A 19,254-nucleotide genomic window follows, 5' to 3' on the forward strand; every position below is an offset into this window, starting at 1 on the left:
CTGTACAAAATATTTAGCACAGTACAGTGAGCTCCAACAGTATTGGGACAGTGGCACATTTAGTTGTTTTGGCTATGCACTCTAGCACTTTGAATTTTAAATGATACAATGGCTGAGGTTGAAGTGCAGAATGTCAGATTTAATTTGAGGGTAATTTTCATCCATCTCGGGTGAACCGTTTAGAAATTACAGAACTTTTTGTACATAGTCTCTCTCTCTCTCTTCCACCTCCACCCCCCATTTTAGGGGATCAAAAGTATTGGAACAAATTCACTTGTGTATTAAAGTAGTTCAGTATTTGATCCCATATTCCTAACACACAATGATTATTACATCAAGCTTGTGACTGTCGTTCTGCCCCTGAGAAAGGCAGTTAACCCAGTGTTCCCTGGGCGCCGAAGACGTGGATGTCGATTTATGGCAGCCCACCGCACCTCTCTGATTCAGAAGGGTTGGGTTAAATGCGGAAGACAGATTTCAGTTGAATGCATTGTTGTACAACTGACTAGGTCTTTCCCTTTCTACAAACTTGTTGGATGCATTTGCTGTTTGTTTTGGTAGTGTTTCAGAATATTTTGTGCCCAATAGAAATTAATGGTAAATAATGTATTGTCATCTTTGTCACTTTTATTGTAAATAAAATATGCTTCTAAACACGGATAGTCCTGAATGAAATTGTGAATAATTATGAGTGAGAAAGTTAGATGCACAAATATACCCCCCAAGAAATGCTAACCTCCCCTGTTATTGTAAAAGGTGGGTATGATATTTGATTTGTAACTTTCTAATTATTCACAATTCATTCAGGACTATCTGTATCCACATTAACATAGAAGTGTTTAGAAACATTCTATTCATATTTACAATAAGTGACTCACAACAATGCATTATTTACCATTCATTTCTACTGGGCACAATACTTTTGGAGCTCACTGTATATTTGCATTATGGCATGACTATATAAAATAAATTCAACCTGGTGGGAAAATGTTTTTCTGGACAATTCCTAGAAAAATATAAAACATTCCCCTCTATCGCAAGTCCAATGTACAGAGCTTGACATTGCCATAGTGTCCTAAATCAGCTGCCTGGTGAGAGAGAAAGAGAGCAAACCCCAGAGAGTGGTTAACACTCAGGGTCAGATCTCTGACTCGTTGTCAATGTAACCCAACCCATCCATAGTGGAAATGTTGCCTCCCGGAGAAAAGTGGTGCTCCCCATTCCCTTTGAAAGCTATGACCGCTTGATGGTTATTGTTTGCGTTATGACTGGGTGTAGGTCCCAGCAACTTAATCACTGAAGTCCTATTTTGAATGTAGTCAACTGACAGCCTTTTCACCTGGCCCGCACCCGAGTTCTCTGAAGATCTGTTTCTAAAGCTTCTTTTATATAGATTCCAGGCTACTAGACCAAGCAGCATCAGAGAGAGGAGAGCTACCGCCACCTGCAGGCCTACCACCCTGCTGTCTACACTCCGTGACTCAGGAGGGAGAGGGGGCTCCAAAGTCTGTGGCACTTCTGGTAGTGGGGTATTGTGGCTATGGGGGGACTCTGTCGTCGTCTCACTCGCCGCCTCCTCATCCTCTGCGTTAGTGTGGTGCTGCAGTTGATAGACTGCCATAGTCCTGGTGTGTGGTCTGCTTTTCACCTGCTCTACAGACTCACAGGTGTACTGGCCCGCGTCAGAGGCAGAGGCATTAAGAATTAGGATTCCTCCGTTGTAGATGTAATACTTAGCATCAGCGTGCAGCTGTTGCCCTAAGAAGAGCCAGTGTACCTGAGCCAGGTTGGAGGCAGGATGGCACGGCAGCTTGATGTTGTTCCCAGGGACTAAGGTGTAGTTCTCTGGCTTCACAGTCTCTGCAACACACACACAAAAAACGCAATTATTTCTATGTGTATCTACTTGTCAAAGGAAGTGATGAATAGATCTGTTCTTTGTTGGTAATGTGCTGAACATTTCAATATTGTGAAATCAATTTACCTGATTTTGGACATTTTGATATATCACCATCTTTTAGACTTTGAATCATGTTCCTGAAAGACAAATATCAAGTGTATACTTAAATTCTAACATATAGTAAACACTTGTAATCTTTATTTAAAGTCAGAGGTTACTCTCCAGTGAAAATGCTAGTGGGGAGCGTACGTGTCAGAGGATGAACTGGCCACAGCAGAGCAGATGCCAGTGGAGAGGTCCCATCCACAGTAAGGGTCTCTGCCCAAGACACAGTCCAGACATGACTCATAGCGCCCACAGTCACTCAGAGGCATCTGCACTGCTCCAAAATCTGAGCCTGCATACAACTGACCCTGGGGAAACAAGAATACAAACAAGCAAATACCACATGAGTGTCAGCAGCTCGATGAGTCAGCTCCACCCACTGTTAGTAACAGCAATGACAATGCCATTCTCCTTGAATGCTCTATTATAAGTGCCAAGGAAATAAAACGTAAATGAGTAACCATCGGTCTGCAGAAGTGCCTGTAGACAACAATAAACTGACATTGATCATGTAAAACCATTATGTTTACATTGTATGAATTACCTTTATCAGTAAAATGTTGTTTTGCAAAATGCTTTGTAAAATGTTGCTGCACCTTGGGGGTCTAAACCCGAGTTGCCAATAAGAAATTTAAAGAACGCATTTGTTAAATGCGCTATACAAATCAAGTTTGATTGACTTGAGTTAGTGTTACCGTGCTAGAGGAGAGGCGTAGCGTCCTGATAGCCTCTGGGGTCTGGTACAGCTGTATTTCCTCAATGATGAACATCTCCCCAGCATGGTTCACTGCCTTCTGCACATAGCCGTTCTCTGTAAGAAGAGAAGGACACCCATGTCATTGATATCCACTGCCAGAAGAAGTCTGTTCTGGGGCTGTGTGTGTGCTGTACAGTACCTGTGCCGATGAACATGACCGCGTATCTCTCTCCATCCAGAGCTAGCACGTTATCCACCACCAGGCGTGTGAACATGGCACCTTTTTTGACCAGCAGCGGACCCCTGGTCAGAGGGCGCACGGCCTCGTCCATGAGGGGTCGGTCCCTGATGAACTGCAGGGTCTTGTCTGGCAGGTCCAGGGAGCGCTCCATCCCAAGGCCCCGCGCTACATTGTTAATGCACTGAAAAACAAAGGATTGATGAGTGGTAATAACTTGATAATGATAATACATTGATAATGATAATACATTTATTAGTGCTGAGTTAGTAGTTGAAATGTAGAAAAGTTGATAATTTCCTTTTGTGGCCCTAAACCATTTAGAGATTCACAATGATATTAAATTGGGACTTACGGCTCCTGGTCTGGGGGTGGGAACCTCTCCACTGTACATTACCCACTTCACATGGGATGTCTCCACAGTCACTGGCGTCTTAAACTTCCCCTTATTGAACACGTCTCCGATAGCTGACACACTGTACGCACACACTGCAGACATGTCGGACAAGCTCCTAGCGCAAACACACAGTCAGAAAAACATGTTTGATGTTTTCAAACCACCAGTATATATCATGGTTAGGGCCCTATGTCTATCCTGACCACGTGATAAATACCCTAGGCCATAGTTAGCCCTCTATTAGCCGGGGCTTTTACCTGGTCAGGTCACATGGTCGGGGAAAACTCCTGGCCCTATGATTATGGTAAACGTGCGTGTAAAGCAACCATTTAAAGCATAGTGAGAATCTCAGTCCACTTCCTACTGAAACAATGTTACCAACTTTAAAGCCACTGGATTCTACTGACAATACTCACGACTGGGGAGTGAACACCGCGTAGAAAACACTTTTGCTCCAGTCATCATTTTTGAGTAGGAAGACATCCTGTACAACGGAGGGCAGGCTGGACTCTGGCAGAGAGCAGTCCAGACGAGCCTTCAGGAAAGACGTCCACTTCCTCTGGAGCGTCCGCTGGCCGCCCATATCCCCCTACACAGTGAGGTCTAGTCAAACAAGTGAATACTTTTGGAGAGAAGAGACACATGCACACACCATACCCTTGCACTGTTTAAACAGTGTACACATACTGTCCTTTCTTTATATTTAAAATACCATGTATGGACCAATGAAACTTGTACTTCTTGCAGCTGAAAGTAAATTTGTAGCAAGTTGTTACCTTGCATACACGAGCCACTCGTGACACCATGAGCTTGTTGTAGAAGTCATACTCCATGGCGTTCTCGCTGAAGAACAGGTAGACCTTATCATCATCGCCCTCTGGGTTGTTTTTGCTCTCGGGGACAAGGTCCATGTACACAAAGTTGGGTTCTGAAATCAAACCATAATGAGCACTTATTACGCTACCTATCAGGAACTGTTTTACAGGAGTAGTTTAAGTTCAGTTTCATAATTCAAAAACACAGAGACCTATAGGATCTAGGCTATTACACAAGGCACAAAGTATGTAAAATGCTATGGATACATTTTGCCATTCAAAGTTCATCTGCAGGTGTTAGGAGATATGGTGCACAAATGAATAGAATATAAGGCATGGTGTATAGCAGTATACAAGTTTATAACAAGTATGAACAGAGAAGGAGAGCTGACCGTTGAGCCAGGAGCTCTTGAACTCGGTGCGGAGAGCAGAGGAAGAGCTGCGGAGAACAACAGGCTCAGAGCCCAGGAAGTTGATTGAGGTAGCAGAGTACAGGTCATTTCCTGGCAGATCAGAGACATAACAAGAATTACAATGGGGAAACATAATGGATCTTCAAGCAAAGTAAACAATATTGTAAGTATTTGGAGAATTACAGGTGTAATCTTTAATTTTGCCACTGGCAACGCAAAGTAATACAAACACATTGAGCCATAAAGCAGAAAACTTGTTCAATTCACAAAGACCCAGCCCCCCCCCCCCCCCCCCCCCACTTAAACAAGTGCAGCGGCAGCATTTTCAATAGAAAATGAAAGTTCTAGATTGCACCTTTGAAACCCCACTTTTCAGTTGGTGCACGTTGAACTTCAATGGATGCACAAGTCTGTCATTGTGTGAGAGCAGATAACCAGAAACAGACAGAGGGGCACAGTACATACCGACCATGATGGAGGAGTATCTCTGGAAGGGATCAAAGGGGCATTTCCCTTTTCCCTCCTCCTGCGCTTCCTCTAGTCTCAGCTGTCCTTCAGAATACGTCTGTCAGGGTCACAAACAAAGCCACTATTTAGTTGTATTCATTCACACTGTTTCAGGGAGTGAGAGGTAGGCATATACTTTACACTAATCCCCAGAGGTCAAAATGTGTTACTCTCAGTAGCCACTAACAGTAGAGAGAGTGAAAGCAGGTGTCTGTAGTATGCAAACATTTCACACTCACTGTAAATATTCAGTGACAACTGCCTGTCTGCAGCAGTCACATGATAGCTTCAAACACCAGAGCTATTCTTACAGGAAGATATCCTAGCTGTCCAGTTCTGGCCAAGCTATACTTACCATGTAATCACAGGTGGGGCTGAAAGCATTTGTCCCGCACACATACATTCTGCCATCATCCACTTTATGCAGCGTCCGGATGTAGTTACGGCATTCGATCTGCAAGAGAACAGGGATGAGAAATAGTCATTTTTTGGATTTCAGTGAATTTATCTGGTTCTGTTTGTCCTGTCTTCAGTTGATGTTCAGATAAACAACTCACTTCACAGATATCAGTGGGGAGAACCGTTTCATGATTGATGGAGCCACTTACTTCAGCATGTTTCCCTTTGTATGTGCACTCCATCTGTTTCTCCTTGGTGACCCGCCAGTACACCTAACAACAGAGAGCTGCACATCAAAGTATGTTCTAGGTAATGGATTTATGATTCCAAGGCATTGGTATTAGGTCACCGCAGAGTAGTTACAGGATTATTTTATTGCAGTCCATTTGTGATTTATAAAATGATGTATGCAAATGATACAGGATAACTGATAGCTAAAGAGGATAACTGAATACCCATGACTTCTTGATGGAGATATCATTGATATCCAGGGCATAGACAGCCTCTCGAGCCCCGAGCAGCAGCAGGCCCAAATCCTCTCGAACCAACATGGTGGAGTAGTTACAAATCCCTTCCTCTCTGAACAGCTTCATATTGTCTAAACAGGAAAGCATTAGAAAACTCAATGATTGCTCTGTATCACAAACTGTGTGTGTGTGTTCATTCCAACTTTTTAGTATTTGAGGAAACAGATGCACTCCACTACACCGTTATGAGAAAACAGGGGACAAGTGAGAGTGAGGAACTTACCCTGGTAAAGGACACTCTTCCGTGGGATACAGTTGTGAGTGTTGTATTCACTGAGAGACAGAGGAAGGAACAATCCACAGAATACACCCAAAGCAGAGAGAGGAGACATGGCGTAGTGCCCAGGTGGGAGGGGGTGTGTGGGTGCACTGCTTAGTCCTGCTTACACAATAACACACTGTAGATCAAGGACAGCAGTTCATGTCTCTATAGAGAGACATGTATTAGTGTTCTGATGGTCGATAGCTATGTTGGTATCAGCCTCCAACATAAACACTTGCCGCTGCTGCTACCTCCTCTGTAGCTCAGGAGAGAATCCATACTGTCCCAGTATGTTGTAGGATGTGGTAGTTCAAACTTCCCAATTCAGGGGATCTTTATGCTGGTCCTGAGGCTCTCATCTAGGGACATGAGAACACAATACATGAGTGAGAGCGACTCAACATAGACGGCATGAAGTAGTCTACAGACAAAATATAGATCATATTGATTTTATGATCCAACTGGCTAAAAGAAAGAAATTAAGAGGTCTCCACCTCCCTTACTCTCTCTTCCTGTCTGTCTGCCCCCAATGATAAGGACCTGGGTGTGTGCCGCTTCCTTCTGATTACCAGGATACTAGCAGCTGGGAATATGCTCAGGTTGGGGCATGCATGCAAATCACACTGATTATCTAATTTAACACTCAGAGGTTCCTGTGATTCACTGGTTTTAATAATTGGGTTGGATCCCTTCTGCTCCTATGACTAGAGCACTTGAGTTTTTCCTTACCATAAGACCTGACCTGACTAGGACAAACCCTGGGCCCTAGTTAAGGGCTCTCCACAGTGATTTCAGTCTACGGAAACAGAGTACAAAAGTACTAAGAATTATGTAGAGAGCTACACAAACGACCCTCCGTTGGATCCGTTGCGTAGACTGTGCTTAGACTGTCCTTTAGACTAAACAAGGGCCCATGCAGAGTTTTTCCAAGCCAGGTCACGTGCACAAGAAAAACCTAGGGCCCTATCCATGACAGGCAACACAAAACACTGAGGACTTATTTCTTTCGAAGATCAAAAACACAGAAATGCTGTTAAACAGACAAAAAAAATTGCCCCTTGCAACAGATGCTGGTTCCTTGTTGTTACTTTAAAAACACAGAAACGAGCTGGTGCATGCTAGCGACTGCTCAACTGTTGGCAGAGCAGGGAGAGCACACATACTTTACGCCTCAGGCGAGGGGGACTACAGTTAAGCACTACAGCTGGTTTGAATGACTACAAGTTGTTATTCACTGTGTTTGACAGATATTTTCAAGCATTGAAGACAAGCAGGAATGCCTACAACAGGGATCATCAACTAAATTCAGCCGCGGTACAACTTTTTAAGTGGATGTTTAGGGGGCCGGAACATAATTACAAATCATTTGTAGACTGCAAATTGATCGCAAAAAGCCCAAACAGATATAATATTTGACCAAAACACAATTTCAAACCTTGCTTACATTTGTATACGATCACGTGTCTCTCTATTATGCATGGGAATACTTGGGAACAGATTTCCGAAATTAAAATCACTTGGAGTTGAGTTCCTGAGTTCCTGGAGTTCCTGGTGTTTTTAGTCTTTTATGGCCAACAATGAAACATTTAACAAGTTGAGCGAGTCAATGCTAAACACGTCGTCAAATGATGTCACTGGCCCTCCAGTCTGGTTTCACTATTCACATCACGCTGTTGATTCGTGAAGCTTTTGTCACCTAAGCCACATCCATTCACATGATCAACCACCCTCACTTTTCGGTTGCTTTCAAATGATGTATGAGTTCCGATGACGAGTTCTTTTAATGGAGATGAATGGTAATTTTTCTAATACAGCCAGTGAAACCAGATTGAGGATTTATATAACAAACTTTAGAAATTTAGAACTACGCAAAGCCCAAGTTATATAATTTAACTTCTCAATTTGAATACATTTTTTAATACTGATTGCATCATGCCTGAATCAGTAAGCAACAATCGACAGCTCCATAACTGATGCAATTCACCTACATAGCAGATGTTGAGGGTAGGCTAAATGAGTAAAGTAGGCTACCTGCTGATTTGGTATACACTGAGTGTACAAAACATTATGAACACCTTCCTCATATTGAGTTGAACCCCTTTTTGCCCTCAATTCGTTGGGGTATGGAGTCTACAAGGTGTCAAAAGCATTCCACAGGGATGCTGGCCCATGTTGACTCCAATACTTCTCACACATGTGTCAAGTTGGCTGGATGTCCTTTGGGTGGTGGACCATTCTTGACACACACGGGAAACTATTGAGCGTTAAAGACCCAGCAGCGTTGAGGTTCTTAACACACTTATACCGGTGCGCCTGGCACCTACTACCATACCCCGTTCAAAGGCACTTAAATATGTTGTCTTACCCATTCCCCCTCTGAATAACTCACATACACAATCCCTGTCTCAATTGTCTCAAGGCAAATTTTTTATTTTATTTAACCCGCTTCATCTACACTGTTTGAAGTCGATTTAACAATAAGGGATCATAGCTTTTACCTGGTCAGTCTCATGGAAAGAGCAGGTGTTCCTAATGTTTTGTACACTCAGAATATCATACCATCAGAAAGTATTCATACCCCTTGATTTATTCCAAATTGTGTTGTGTTACAGCCTGAATTCAACATGGATTACAGAGTTTCTCACTGATCTACACACAATACCCCATAATGACATAGTGAAAACATTTGTAAAAAACATTTTGGGAAAATGAAATACAGAAATATTTCATTTACAACAGTATTCCCACCACTGAGTAAATACTTTGTAGAAGCATCTTTGGTGGCAATTACAGCTTTGAGTCATATTGGGTATGTCTGTATCTGCTTTGCACATCTGATTTTGGGGATTTTCTCCCATTCTTCCTTGCAGATTTTCTCAAGCTCAGTTAAATTAGATTGGGAGCGGCGGTGAATGGCGGTGATCTTCAAGTCTTTCCACGGGATTCAAGTCTGGGCTTTGGCTGGGCCACTCAATGACTTTCACATTCTTGTTCTGAAGCCATTCTAGCATTGCTTTGGCTGTATGCGTGGAGTCATTGTCCTGTTGGAACGTAAATCTTTGCACCCAGTCTAAGGTCGTTTGCACTTTGAAGTAGGTTCTCATCAAGGATTTGCCTGTATTTGGCTCCATTCATTGTTCCCTTTATCCTCACCAGTCTCCCAGTCCCTGCCGCTGAAAAGCATCCCCATAGCATAATGCCGCCACCACCACCATGCTCGCGGTAGGGATGGTGTTAGACGGTGATGAGCTGTGCCTGGTTTTCTCCAGACATAGCGCTTTGCATTCAGGTCAAATAGTAAAATTGTTGACTCAAGGCAAAATATTATGCACTCAGTCTTTCACGTGCCTTTTTGAAAACTTCAGGCGTGCTGTCATGTACCTTTTTCTCAGGAGTGGCTTCAGTCTGGCCACTCTCCCATAAAGCTCAGATTGGTGAAGTGCTGTAGAGACTGTTGTCCTTCTGGCAGGTTCTCCCATCTCAGCCAAGGGACTTTGGAGTTCTATCAGAGTGGTCATTGGTTTCTTGGTCACCTCCCTGACCAAGGTCCTTCTTGCCTGTTTGCTCAGTTTGGTCGGACGGCCAGATCTAAGCAGAGTCTGGGTAGTCACATATTTTTTCCATTTACCAACGATGGAGATCCTTCCCCAGATATATGCGTCATCACAATTCTCGGAGATCTGACAGTTCCTTGAACTTCATGGTATAATAGTTTCTGCTCTGACATGCACTGTCAACTGTGGGAATTTATATAGACAGGTGTGTTTCTTTCTAAATTATGTCTAATTGAATTGGTCACAGGTGGACTCTAATCAAGTTGTAGAGGATGATGAAAGGAAATTGGATGCAAGAGCTCCATTTGGAGTGTCATAGCATAGGGGTGTGAGTACTTTTGCAAAGTATTCACAACCCTTATTTTCAAAACATTTGCAAGATTTTCTAAAAACATGTTTTCACTTTGTCATTATGGGGTATTGTGTGTAGACGGGTGAGAATATATTTTTTTAATCCATTTTGAATTCAGGCTGTAACAACAAAATGTGGAATAAGTCAAACGGTTTGAATATTTTATGAAGGCACTGTATATAGCGACAATGACATTGACATTCATTGAGTGTCAACACTATCGGCCTAGAGGGAGAAAAGTTGGAAAGGATTAGGGTTCAAAGGCCACCTGTAAAAAGCAGGAAAGTCTTAAGTGAGAAGAGATGTGGAGGTGATCAGACAATTTCAGCCAGAAAAGGTTTACAGGAATCAAACAGGGGTCAAGACCGCCATGCTCTCTAAACAGTTCTGGACTCTCCTGTCATTAAGATATTTTTAGTCGTGGATATTAAGTTCAATCACCTCTGGCATAGTTCAATATGTAGCGTTCCACTAGACTAGGCAAAGGGATTCCAAATGTGTACTTTGTGGCAGACCTGAAATGGCAGCCCCCAGAATACTAAAACCCAAACTTGTACTGACACTCCAATTTCATAATCTGGAGATTGATTTGGTGCAGATGGTCTGAGAATAGGGCCTGGGCCTTAGAGCTTCTACATTTGACTTGAGCAAAAATGCCCTCTCCTAATCTGTAGGCTACTGCTGCCCAGAATTGAGTTGTACTGTAACTGATTTACCAGAGCAGTGAATGGCAGTGACAGTGTGTTCCATGGGGCTGGGTTTGAACAGGAAACTGGGAGTTCACCTCTGACACTCCTTGTGTCATAGCCACTGTTGTGAAACACCATTGTGTGGAAAAAACACACCCAGTTCAGGACAAGGTTATGTTTTCACTAGCTCAGATTACTAAAATAAATAATTTTATCAAGATGACAATGGGCCACCAGATGTGTTATTAGGGTGATAAAGTTAATTAGCTGGAATAATACAACTAATTGAAAAACATTTTTTTCCATGAATGACCAGGGTTATGAATGACCAGGGTTATGAATAGTGAGATCAGCCACTGGGGACTTCATATAGGCTATAACAATATTTTATACAATGTCTTGAGTATAAACAGACAACCTTTTATTTACTAGGCCCTGTTCTAACAAATGGAGCACAATCAGTGTAACATGCATGGCTAGGCTGCCTACACAAACACATCATGGGCAAGTCTCAGCATGAGCTGGGAGACAAAGGAAAATATGAACTCCTTCAAATCTCAGACTGCTCACAGAGGCTCCTCCTTACAGTTTCATGGGAATACCCAACTTCTGCCAACTGACACATTGACTATTTAATTGACCAGGTCCCACTTTGCCACTAGGAATATTGGCATACCAGGCTGGTCATGTCCAATGAGTTTCCACTGGTAAAATCAATCCCTATTGATTTAGAGAATTTACACAAATGTTTCTTGCCTCTGAGCTGTTATGCAGCGTACAAATTGCACTGGGATTTGACATCATGTGTCAAATCCCAGTGCAATTGTGTGTCCATAATACACAACAATGACAACATGTTCATTAAATCTCTTATGGGCAGATTACATAAACATAGAGCATTCTACCAATTATGCAATATGTTTAATGGGTTAATTACATATTCATTGACATAAACCCATTTCCCTATTACAATGTAAACAGTCTTAAAATAAATTGAAAATATAACTTATTGTTCAGATATTTAATGTCAGTCTGTGTTGATGACATCTTTGGGAGAATAGATTAAAAACAGTGGACAGCTAGTCAAAAATAGGTTCCATATAATACAAGATTGAAAGCACTTCTCTTATAATTAAATAGGACATATTGCATAATTATCTTTAGGACAGCTGGTCAATGTTTCCGACTTGACTGTGATGCAGCTGTTGATTCAACCTCACACCTGGACTATGTCATAAATCCGACGTAAAATATTACATTTCTGATTCCGATAAAGAAATTAAAGTAATGACAGGTGGGAAAGGTGAGTTATAAAAAGGACGTGCTATAACACTACTTTATTCGGGCTAATATTGAAGTTTCTTAAATTATTACTGATTAGGACAGGTGAAAATCACTAACGTTACACATTAAAAATAGCCAAAGGTGTTCACTAAAATGAGTGCATGACGTTTATAATAATCTTGTTACACCACTTTACCTGCTACCAAGGTTGCTGGCTAGTTAGCTGAGAATAATTTCACTTGTTACAAATTGATCTCACCCATGAAGACCAACCCAACAAATGCTGCTCGCGAAAATTAAAATACCAATAGGCCTACATGACTTACCTGTAACAGGTATATTTATTCTCAGTCTACACCGTTAGAAATTGATCCAAAGTATCTTGCATTTAACATCGATATTATCTTTCGGCTCCACTTGTAAAGTTTGCTGGCTAGTGTGCACGTTAGCGCGATAATCCCATGAAATTCGTCTCTACCAATGCCACATTCGAAACAACTGGGAACTCGGAAATCTCCACTTCCTACTACAGTGTATTCAAGACAACTAGGAAAAAACAAACTCTGACTGGGCAGAATCTTTTGAATGGTCATCCAACACGGAATTCCCAGCTGGAAACTCGGGCATATTTGTAGAACTCCGACTTCCGACCTGAAGGTCACAGTTCCCAGTTGTCTTGAAAGCACCACAAGTACCTAGCTGGGGCAAAGTATCACGTGACCATGTTTTTCTATTTTCGAAGGATGGACGTTGATTGACTGATACATTAGACTGATTCATTTGCTCTGTTTTTAGGATGACACCTTTGAAGTGGTCGTCTAGTAGGCTATCATTTTAAAGACTTTGTCCAAAACGAACTTGATGTATGTTTCTGTCCTTGCATACATGTATAGAACAATTGCCAGTCACATAGTATTGGTTCACAATTTTGACACAACAATTGCAAGAAAATATTGAAATATGGAATTTAATTAATGCACTATTAACAGCTGTAGATATTTCCTTCAAGCCCACAGTGTGTTGTCCAGTCTTTTTACAAAGGCTACTGATACAATATACTGTAAATTCCAGAAAATAGCACTTATTTTCCTTATTGCTAAATTACGCTTTATAGAACTTGGAGAACTTTAAATGACCCTGAGAATAATATTTACACAACAATAATTTCTCAGAATTTAGTAGGCTACCATGGCATGCCAATTGCTGGATAATTAATCAACAGCAGTCCCAGAAAGAAAACATACTAAAGTGATAGCTCATGTAATAGAACAGGATAGGACCAAGTCAGACTACACTCACAAAACACGAGATAACAAATTATTTGCTGACATAGTTTCAGTAGAGGAAATATGATTAATTGGAATCATAAAAAGTCTTAGAATTTTAGGCTGTATTTGCTGTCATGGGCCCTGGCTGGAGTTGGGGTCCTGACATGTTCGCTGTAATGGGCTGTGCCTGGGGTCCTGGTGTGTTTTAAAGGAGAAGGAATCTTCTGGTTGTCCATCTGTATTCCTGGATGCAGAGAGGGCTGTTTTATTGCAGATCTTGGTGGAGGCATATTCGAATAGATAGGATTTTCTGGAAATACACAAGAGAAAAAAATACTACAAAGTCATTGTCACACCAACAAATATTCACATCTGATTAACTGTCCTTGCTCAGCAGCCTGCACTGTCAAGAAGGTCGTAGACTGGTCAGAAAGGACAAGACACAGCTGAGAAGCTGCAAAGAATGAACCTGAGATGTTCCCCTATCCTTCGTCGCTCTGTCTCACAGCTTCTAACCACATACCACCTGCTCTCTCATTCAACACACTCTAAGAGCAGACCTCACTTTGTGAAAATTAGCTGCTCTGTAAATGAGTGCAAAAGGCTTGCTGTTTTGTCATGTCTCTCTCTCTCTTATTCTCTCTCTCTCAATGCTATGATACAGTTGAAGTCGGAAGTTTACATACACGTAGGTTGGAGTCATTAAAACTCGTTTTTCAACCACTCCACAAATTTCTTGTTAACAAACTATAGCTTTGGCAAGGCGGTTAGGACATCTACTTTGTGCATGACACAAGTAATTTTTCCAACAATTGTTTACAGACAGATTAACACACTTATAATTCACTGTATCACAATTCCAATGGGTCAGAAGTTTACATACACTAAGTTGACTATGCCTTTAAACAGCTTGGAGAATTCCAGAAAATTATGTTGTGGCTTTAGAAGCTTCTGGTAGGCTAATTGACATCATTTGAGTCAATTGGAGGTGTACCTGTGGATGTATTTCAAGGCCTACCTTCAAACTTAGTGCCTCTTTGATTGACATCATGGGAAAATCAAAAGAAATCAGCCAAGACCTCAGAAAAAATGGCAGACCTCCACAAGTCTGGTTCATCGTTGGGAGCAATTTCCAAACGCCTGAAGGTACCACGTTCATCTGTACAAACAATAGTACGCAAGTATAAACAGCATGGGACCACGCATCCATCATACCGCTCAGGATGGAGACGTGTTCTGTCTCCTAGAGATGAACGTACTTTGGTGCAAAAAGTGCAAATCAATCCCAGAACAACAGCAAAGGACCTTGTGAAGATGCTGGAGGAAACAGGTACAAAAGTATCTATATCCACAGTCAAACGAGTCCTATATCGACATAACCTGAAAGGCCGCTCAGCAAGGAAGAAGCAACTGCTCCAAAACCGCCATAGAAAAGCCAGACTACGGTTTGCAACTGCACATGGGGACAAAGATCGTACTTTTTGGAGAAATGTCCTCTGGTCTGATGAAACAAAAATAGAATTGTTTGGCCAAAATGACCATCGTTATGTTTGGAGTTAAAAGGGGGAGGCTTGCAAGCCGAAGAACACCATCCCAACCGTGAAGCCACAGCATCATGTTGTGGGTGTGCTTTGCTGCAGGAGGGACTGGTGCACTTCACAAAATAGATGGCATCATGACGAAGGAAAATTATGTGAATATATTGAAGCAACATCTCAAGACATGAGTCAGGAAGTTAAAGCTTGGTCGCAAATGGGTCTTCCAAATGGACAATGACTCCAAGCAAACTTCCAAAGTGGCGGCAAAATTGCTTTAGGACAACAAAGTCAAAGTATTGGAGTGGCCATCACAAAGCCCTGACCTCAATCCCATATAAAATTTGTGGGCAGAACTGAAAAAGCGTGTGTGAGCAAGGAGGCCTACAAACCTGACTCAGTTACACCAGCTCTGTCAGGAGGAATGGGCCAATATTCACCCAATTTATTGTGGGAAGCTTGTGGAAGGCTACCCAAAACGTTTGACCCAAGTTAAGCAATTTAAAGGCAATGCTACCAAATACTAATTGAGTGTATGTAAACTTCTGACACACTGGGAATGTGATGAAAGAATTATAAGCTGAAATAAATCATTCTCTCTGCTATTATTCTGAATTTTCACATTCTTAAAATAAAGTGGTGATCCTAACTGACCTAAGACAGGGATTTTCTACTAGGATTAAATGTCAGGAATTGTGAAAAACTGAGTTAAAATGTATTTGGCTAAGGTGTATGTAAACTTCCGACTTCAACTGTATTAATATTACAGAGCTTTCTTTCATCTGTTTCATATGCATTTCGCTACACTCGCAATAACATCTGCTTAACATGTGTCTGTGACCAATAAAATGTGATTTGATTTGATCATCCTCCCCCTCTACAAACTACTCCTCTCTGCTTTAGGTCACAAGATCTGGTTTGAAATTAAGTTCAAAGTATGTATACTAGGTAAATATATTTTTGGAACAAAAACTGTCTTGTACCTCTGCTCTTGCATTCCCTTCGTTGTAGTAAGATCCAGATGACCATTAGCAGTGTGACAAGTATGGCACTCACTGCTCCCACTGCTACCCACAGCCTCCAGTCTACAAGCAGACCCCGATTGGAAGGGCGAGACAGAGTTACTGATTGGAGGGTGAGGAGGGGGTTAACAGCAGTTATTTCATTCGACATCTTCTCACCCACAAACACACACATTAGTGGTGTGCAGGTCAGCTGTTTGTTCACCCTTACCCATCCGCACACGATCTGAGGCCCGCAAAATCTGAGGCCCGCACACGATCCTAACCCGCTAATATAGAAAATGCGCTGTCAAAGATAGCAGATTTTTTTTTTTACAGTTGGGGACAGATTTTTTTGCCTGATTTAGATAGGCTTCTGCTTATAATTTCTGACATTTTGGTAGATTATTTGTTAGTCAACTTCTCTTCTGTCATTATATGCTACCCTACTAGACTAAATAAACCCTTGCTCACCAGAATAATGTCATAAATAGATAGCATTAATGCTTCAATCTAGTCAATCTGGTCTCAGAACATTTGTATATTATTTTGTACATAAATCCGAGACAGTCCATTTAGTAGGATATGTTACATTTCTTATGGATGTATTATTTTGTGTATGTCCCATCACCCATTTCGTATGATATGTTACAAATTATAATTCATATTATATGTTACGAATTTGAAAAACGTACAATATGTTATGAATTTGCAAAACATAGTATATGTTACGATTTGCAAAACATATATGTTATGGATTCTAGCTACGTGGCTAGGTGGCTAACATTATCTTGCTGGCTAACATTAGCAAGTCTAGGGTTAGGGGTTTGGGTTAAGGTTAGTGTTAAGCCTAGGAGTTAGGCTAATTGGTTATGGTTAGGGTTAGGGGAAGGGTTAGCTAAAAGGGTTCAAGTTAGGGTTAGGGGAAGGGTTAGCGAAAAGGGTTAATGTTAGGGGAAGTGTTAGCTAACATGCTAAGTAGTTGCAAAGTAGAAAAAAAGTAGTATGTAGTTGCAAAGTATGTAGATGCTAAAGTTGTCCGTGATGAGATTCAAACTCACAACCTTTTTTATAATGCAAACGTCTAGCAACTCAAAGGTTCCGAGTTTGAATCTCATCACGGACATCTTTAGAATTTTAGCTAATTAGCAACTTTTCAACTACCTACACATTTTTTTCTACTTTGCAACTACTTAGCATGTTAGCTAATCCTAACCCTAACGCTCCCAACTTTTGTTTTTGCCTTAACCACACCTCTTATGTAACCATACCAAATGTAACATATCATACTAATTTGAGTGTCCCAGATTTACATTTACTACGTTATGTCAAGTCTATGAGTCCAGGTTGATCTAGTTGACATCAGCAAAGTTCTCTGGGATCTCTGCTTCTTTCAAGGAGCAAAGATGGTTAGGGACCAGGAAGAAAATGCAATAACAAAAAAAACAAAAAAACAGTCTTGTGACTGTCGAATTTGTATAGCGCAACCATCACACAATCATCTCATAACATGCTATCATCCTCTTTTACCACTTCACCAAATCTTTCCCAAACATTTATTTTCTGGGTCTCCCTTCTCTTTATTTTAAATTTTCCATTTCGCAGCTTTTCTCTTACTGAATTTAACTTTTTTTTAGCCTTGATGGATCGACGTCAACTTTTTCTGCCTGTTCCCAAAAGCATTTGGCGATTGGCATGTAGGCTATTTCACATATACAGTTAGTTTCTAAAGCTTAGGCTTATGCACTAATGCCAGGTAACCTAAAATAATGAAATAAAAGCCTCAATGAAATTGCACAATAATTATACATTTATGGATTTTTAAGGTATTGTTTTCTCTTTATTCAACCCACCCAATATTTTATGACCCTAAATCTGCCCGCGATGACTGCAGGTTGAGTCAACCCGCGCATCACACACACACACACACACACTCACATACACACAGTGAAAACGCCTATGGTTTGGAGGATTTACCTGTCATCAATGGAGTATAAGTGGTACTTTTCATCTGGTTGTCCGCTGCAATAGAAAGACCATAATGAGGTTTTTTGATTATTTACAGTATATCATTCAGTAACAATCGTAGTGCTGCCACTGACGATACTGTTGTAAGACTCATCATAATAACATTTCTAAACATTTCACAGAGACTGATGAATGAGATAAAAATGGATTCCCTTCTCTACTTACATATATTAACTTGAGTTCCATTGCTACATGCTTGTTGAAGGACGGGAATCTCTACTGAGACTTGGCAAAAGTACCATCCACTGTTATTGTATGTGACATCTTTAAGAATGAATCTGGACCAACTCTTTCTAGATTCTTTAGATACATGACCCCCAGCATCCAGCTTCACAGTTTTGTCAGCCGAATGGGTACTGCTGTTCAGCAGTGTATTGGAGCTGCAGCTTGAGAGGCCAGTTGGGCTGAAATACCAGTTCACCGTGACACGAGTTTGGGGCATAAAACTGCAGTTCAGGGTAAGAGAGGAACCAAGATGAACTTCCACTGTCCTTGGTGGCTGATCCAGGATCACAGTGCTCAGACCAGGCTTCACCAACGTTCCTGTCGCAAGAGAATGCACACAATTGAGGGATTAGTTGTTTGATTATTTAGAAGCAAACAAGAGATTGTGTGAGTACAGATCAGGGAAAAAGCAAAGGAAAATCAATGAGCTATGAATATAATTGCAAAAAGCAAATGCAAATGTTTGTATGACCATAAAGGTTAAATAAATAAATAATTATATAGTCAAATTTAAACCATGTATTGATGAGTTGAAGAGCAAGGAATAGTAATCCTACCTATAAGAAACAGCAAGAGGGTCACTTTTCTCCAGATGCCCATTTTATGGCTTAATGCTGGGCTTCTTAGTGTGTCCCCACATGTCATAGCTACAGTACCTTCCTGAGTGAGATGAGGAAGGACTCTATATGTGTGGGTGGAAGGAAGTGCTCATCATTTACCACATACTGAAACCAGACATTGAGGGGTGATGGGGGATGCACATATAACTACAAAGAGTGGTAGACTACACTACATTTGCTGAGTTACTAAACTCTACACACATAGTTGTCTTGCAGTCACATGTGTCCTCAAACGTTGGTACTGTAGGTGTGCACTGTGCAATTCAAGGGCATATTGTAAGTATGGCTCAGAGAAAGTGGAAGGGCTTCCGAGAGTTTTGGGGTTTTGGTCCAAATGTGTCAACTCACTTCGCCACTACAATCATTCTAGAATATCCGTGTGACTTTCGGTCATAAAACAATACTAAGATCAAATAGCCATGCAAAGTTTCTGATTTA

General features: G+C 41.2%; 1 protein-coding gene across 1 annotated transcript; it reads right to left on the reverse strand.

Annotated features, from left to right (window-relative positions):
* Positions 1-651: 651 nt before the first annotated feature.
* Positions 652-12,795, reverse strand: LOC120054800 (semaphorin-4E-like). The gene is made up of 15 exons (XM_039002433.1): positions 12,466-12,795; positions 6,222-6,619; positions 5,927-6,069; positions 5,681-5,743; positions 5,428-5,526; positions 5,031-5,130; positions 4,545-4,655; positions 4,114-4,265; positions 3,754-3,926; positions 3,296-3,452; positions 2,902-3,124; positions 2,701-2,816; positions 2,150-2,313; positions 1,985-2,037; positions 652-1,860 (listed from the first exon to the last, which is right to left on the reverse strand). The coding sequence occupies exons 2-15, from the start codon at positions 6,328-6,330 to the stop codon at positions 1,139-1,141; spliced, it is 2,385 nt and encodes a 794-aa protein (XP_038858361.1). The 5' UTR covers positions 6,331-6,619; positions 12,466-12,795; the 3' UTR covers positions 652-1,138.
* Positions 12,796-19,254: the final 6,459 nt, after the last annotated feature.

Source organism: Salvelinus namaycush, chromosome 10 (assembly GCF_016432855.1).
Source record: "Salvelinus namaycush isolate Seneca chromosome 10, SaNama_1.0, whole genome shotgun sequence".
Classification (NCBI taxonomy): Eukaryota; Metazoa; Chordata; class Actinopteri; order Salmoniformes; family Salmonidae; genus Salvelinus; species Salvelinus namaycush.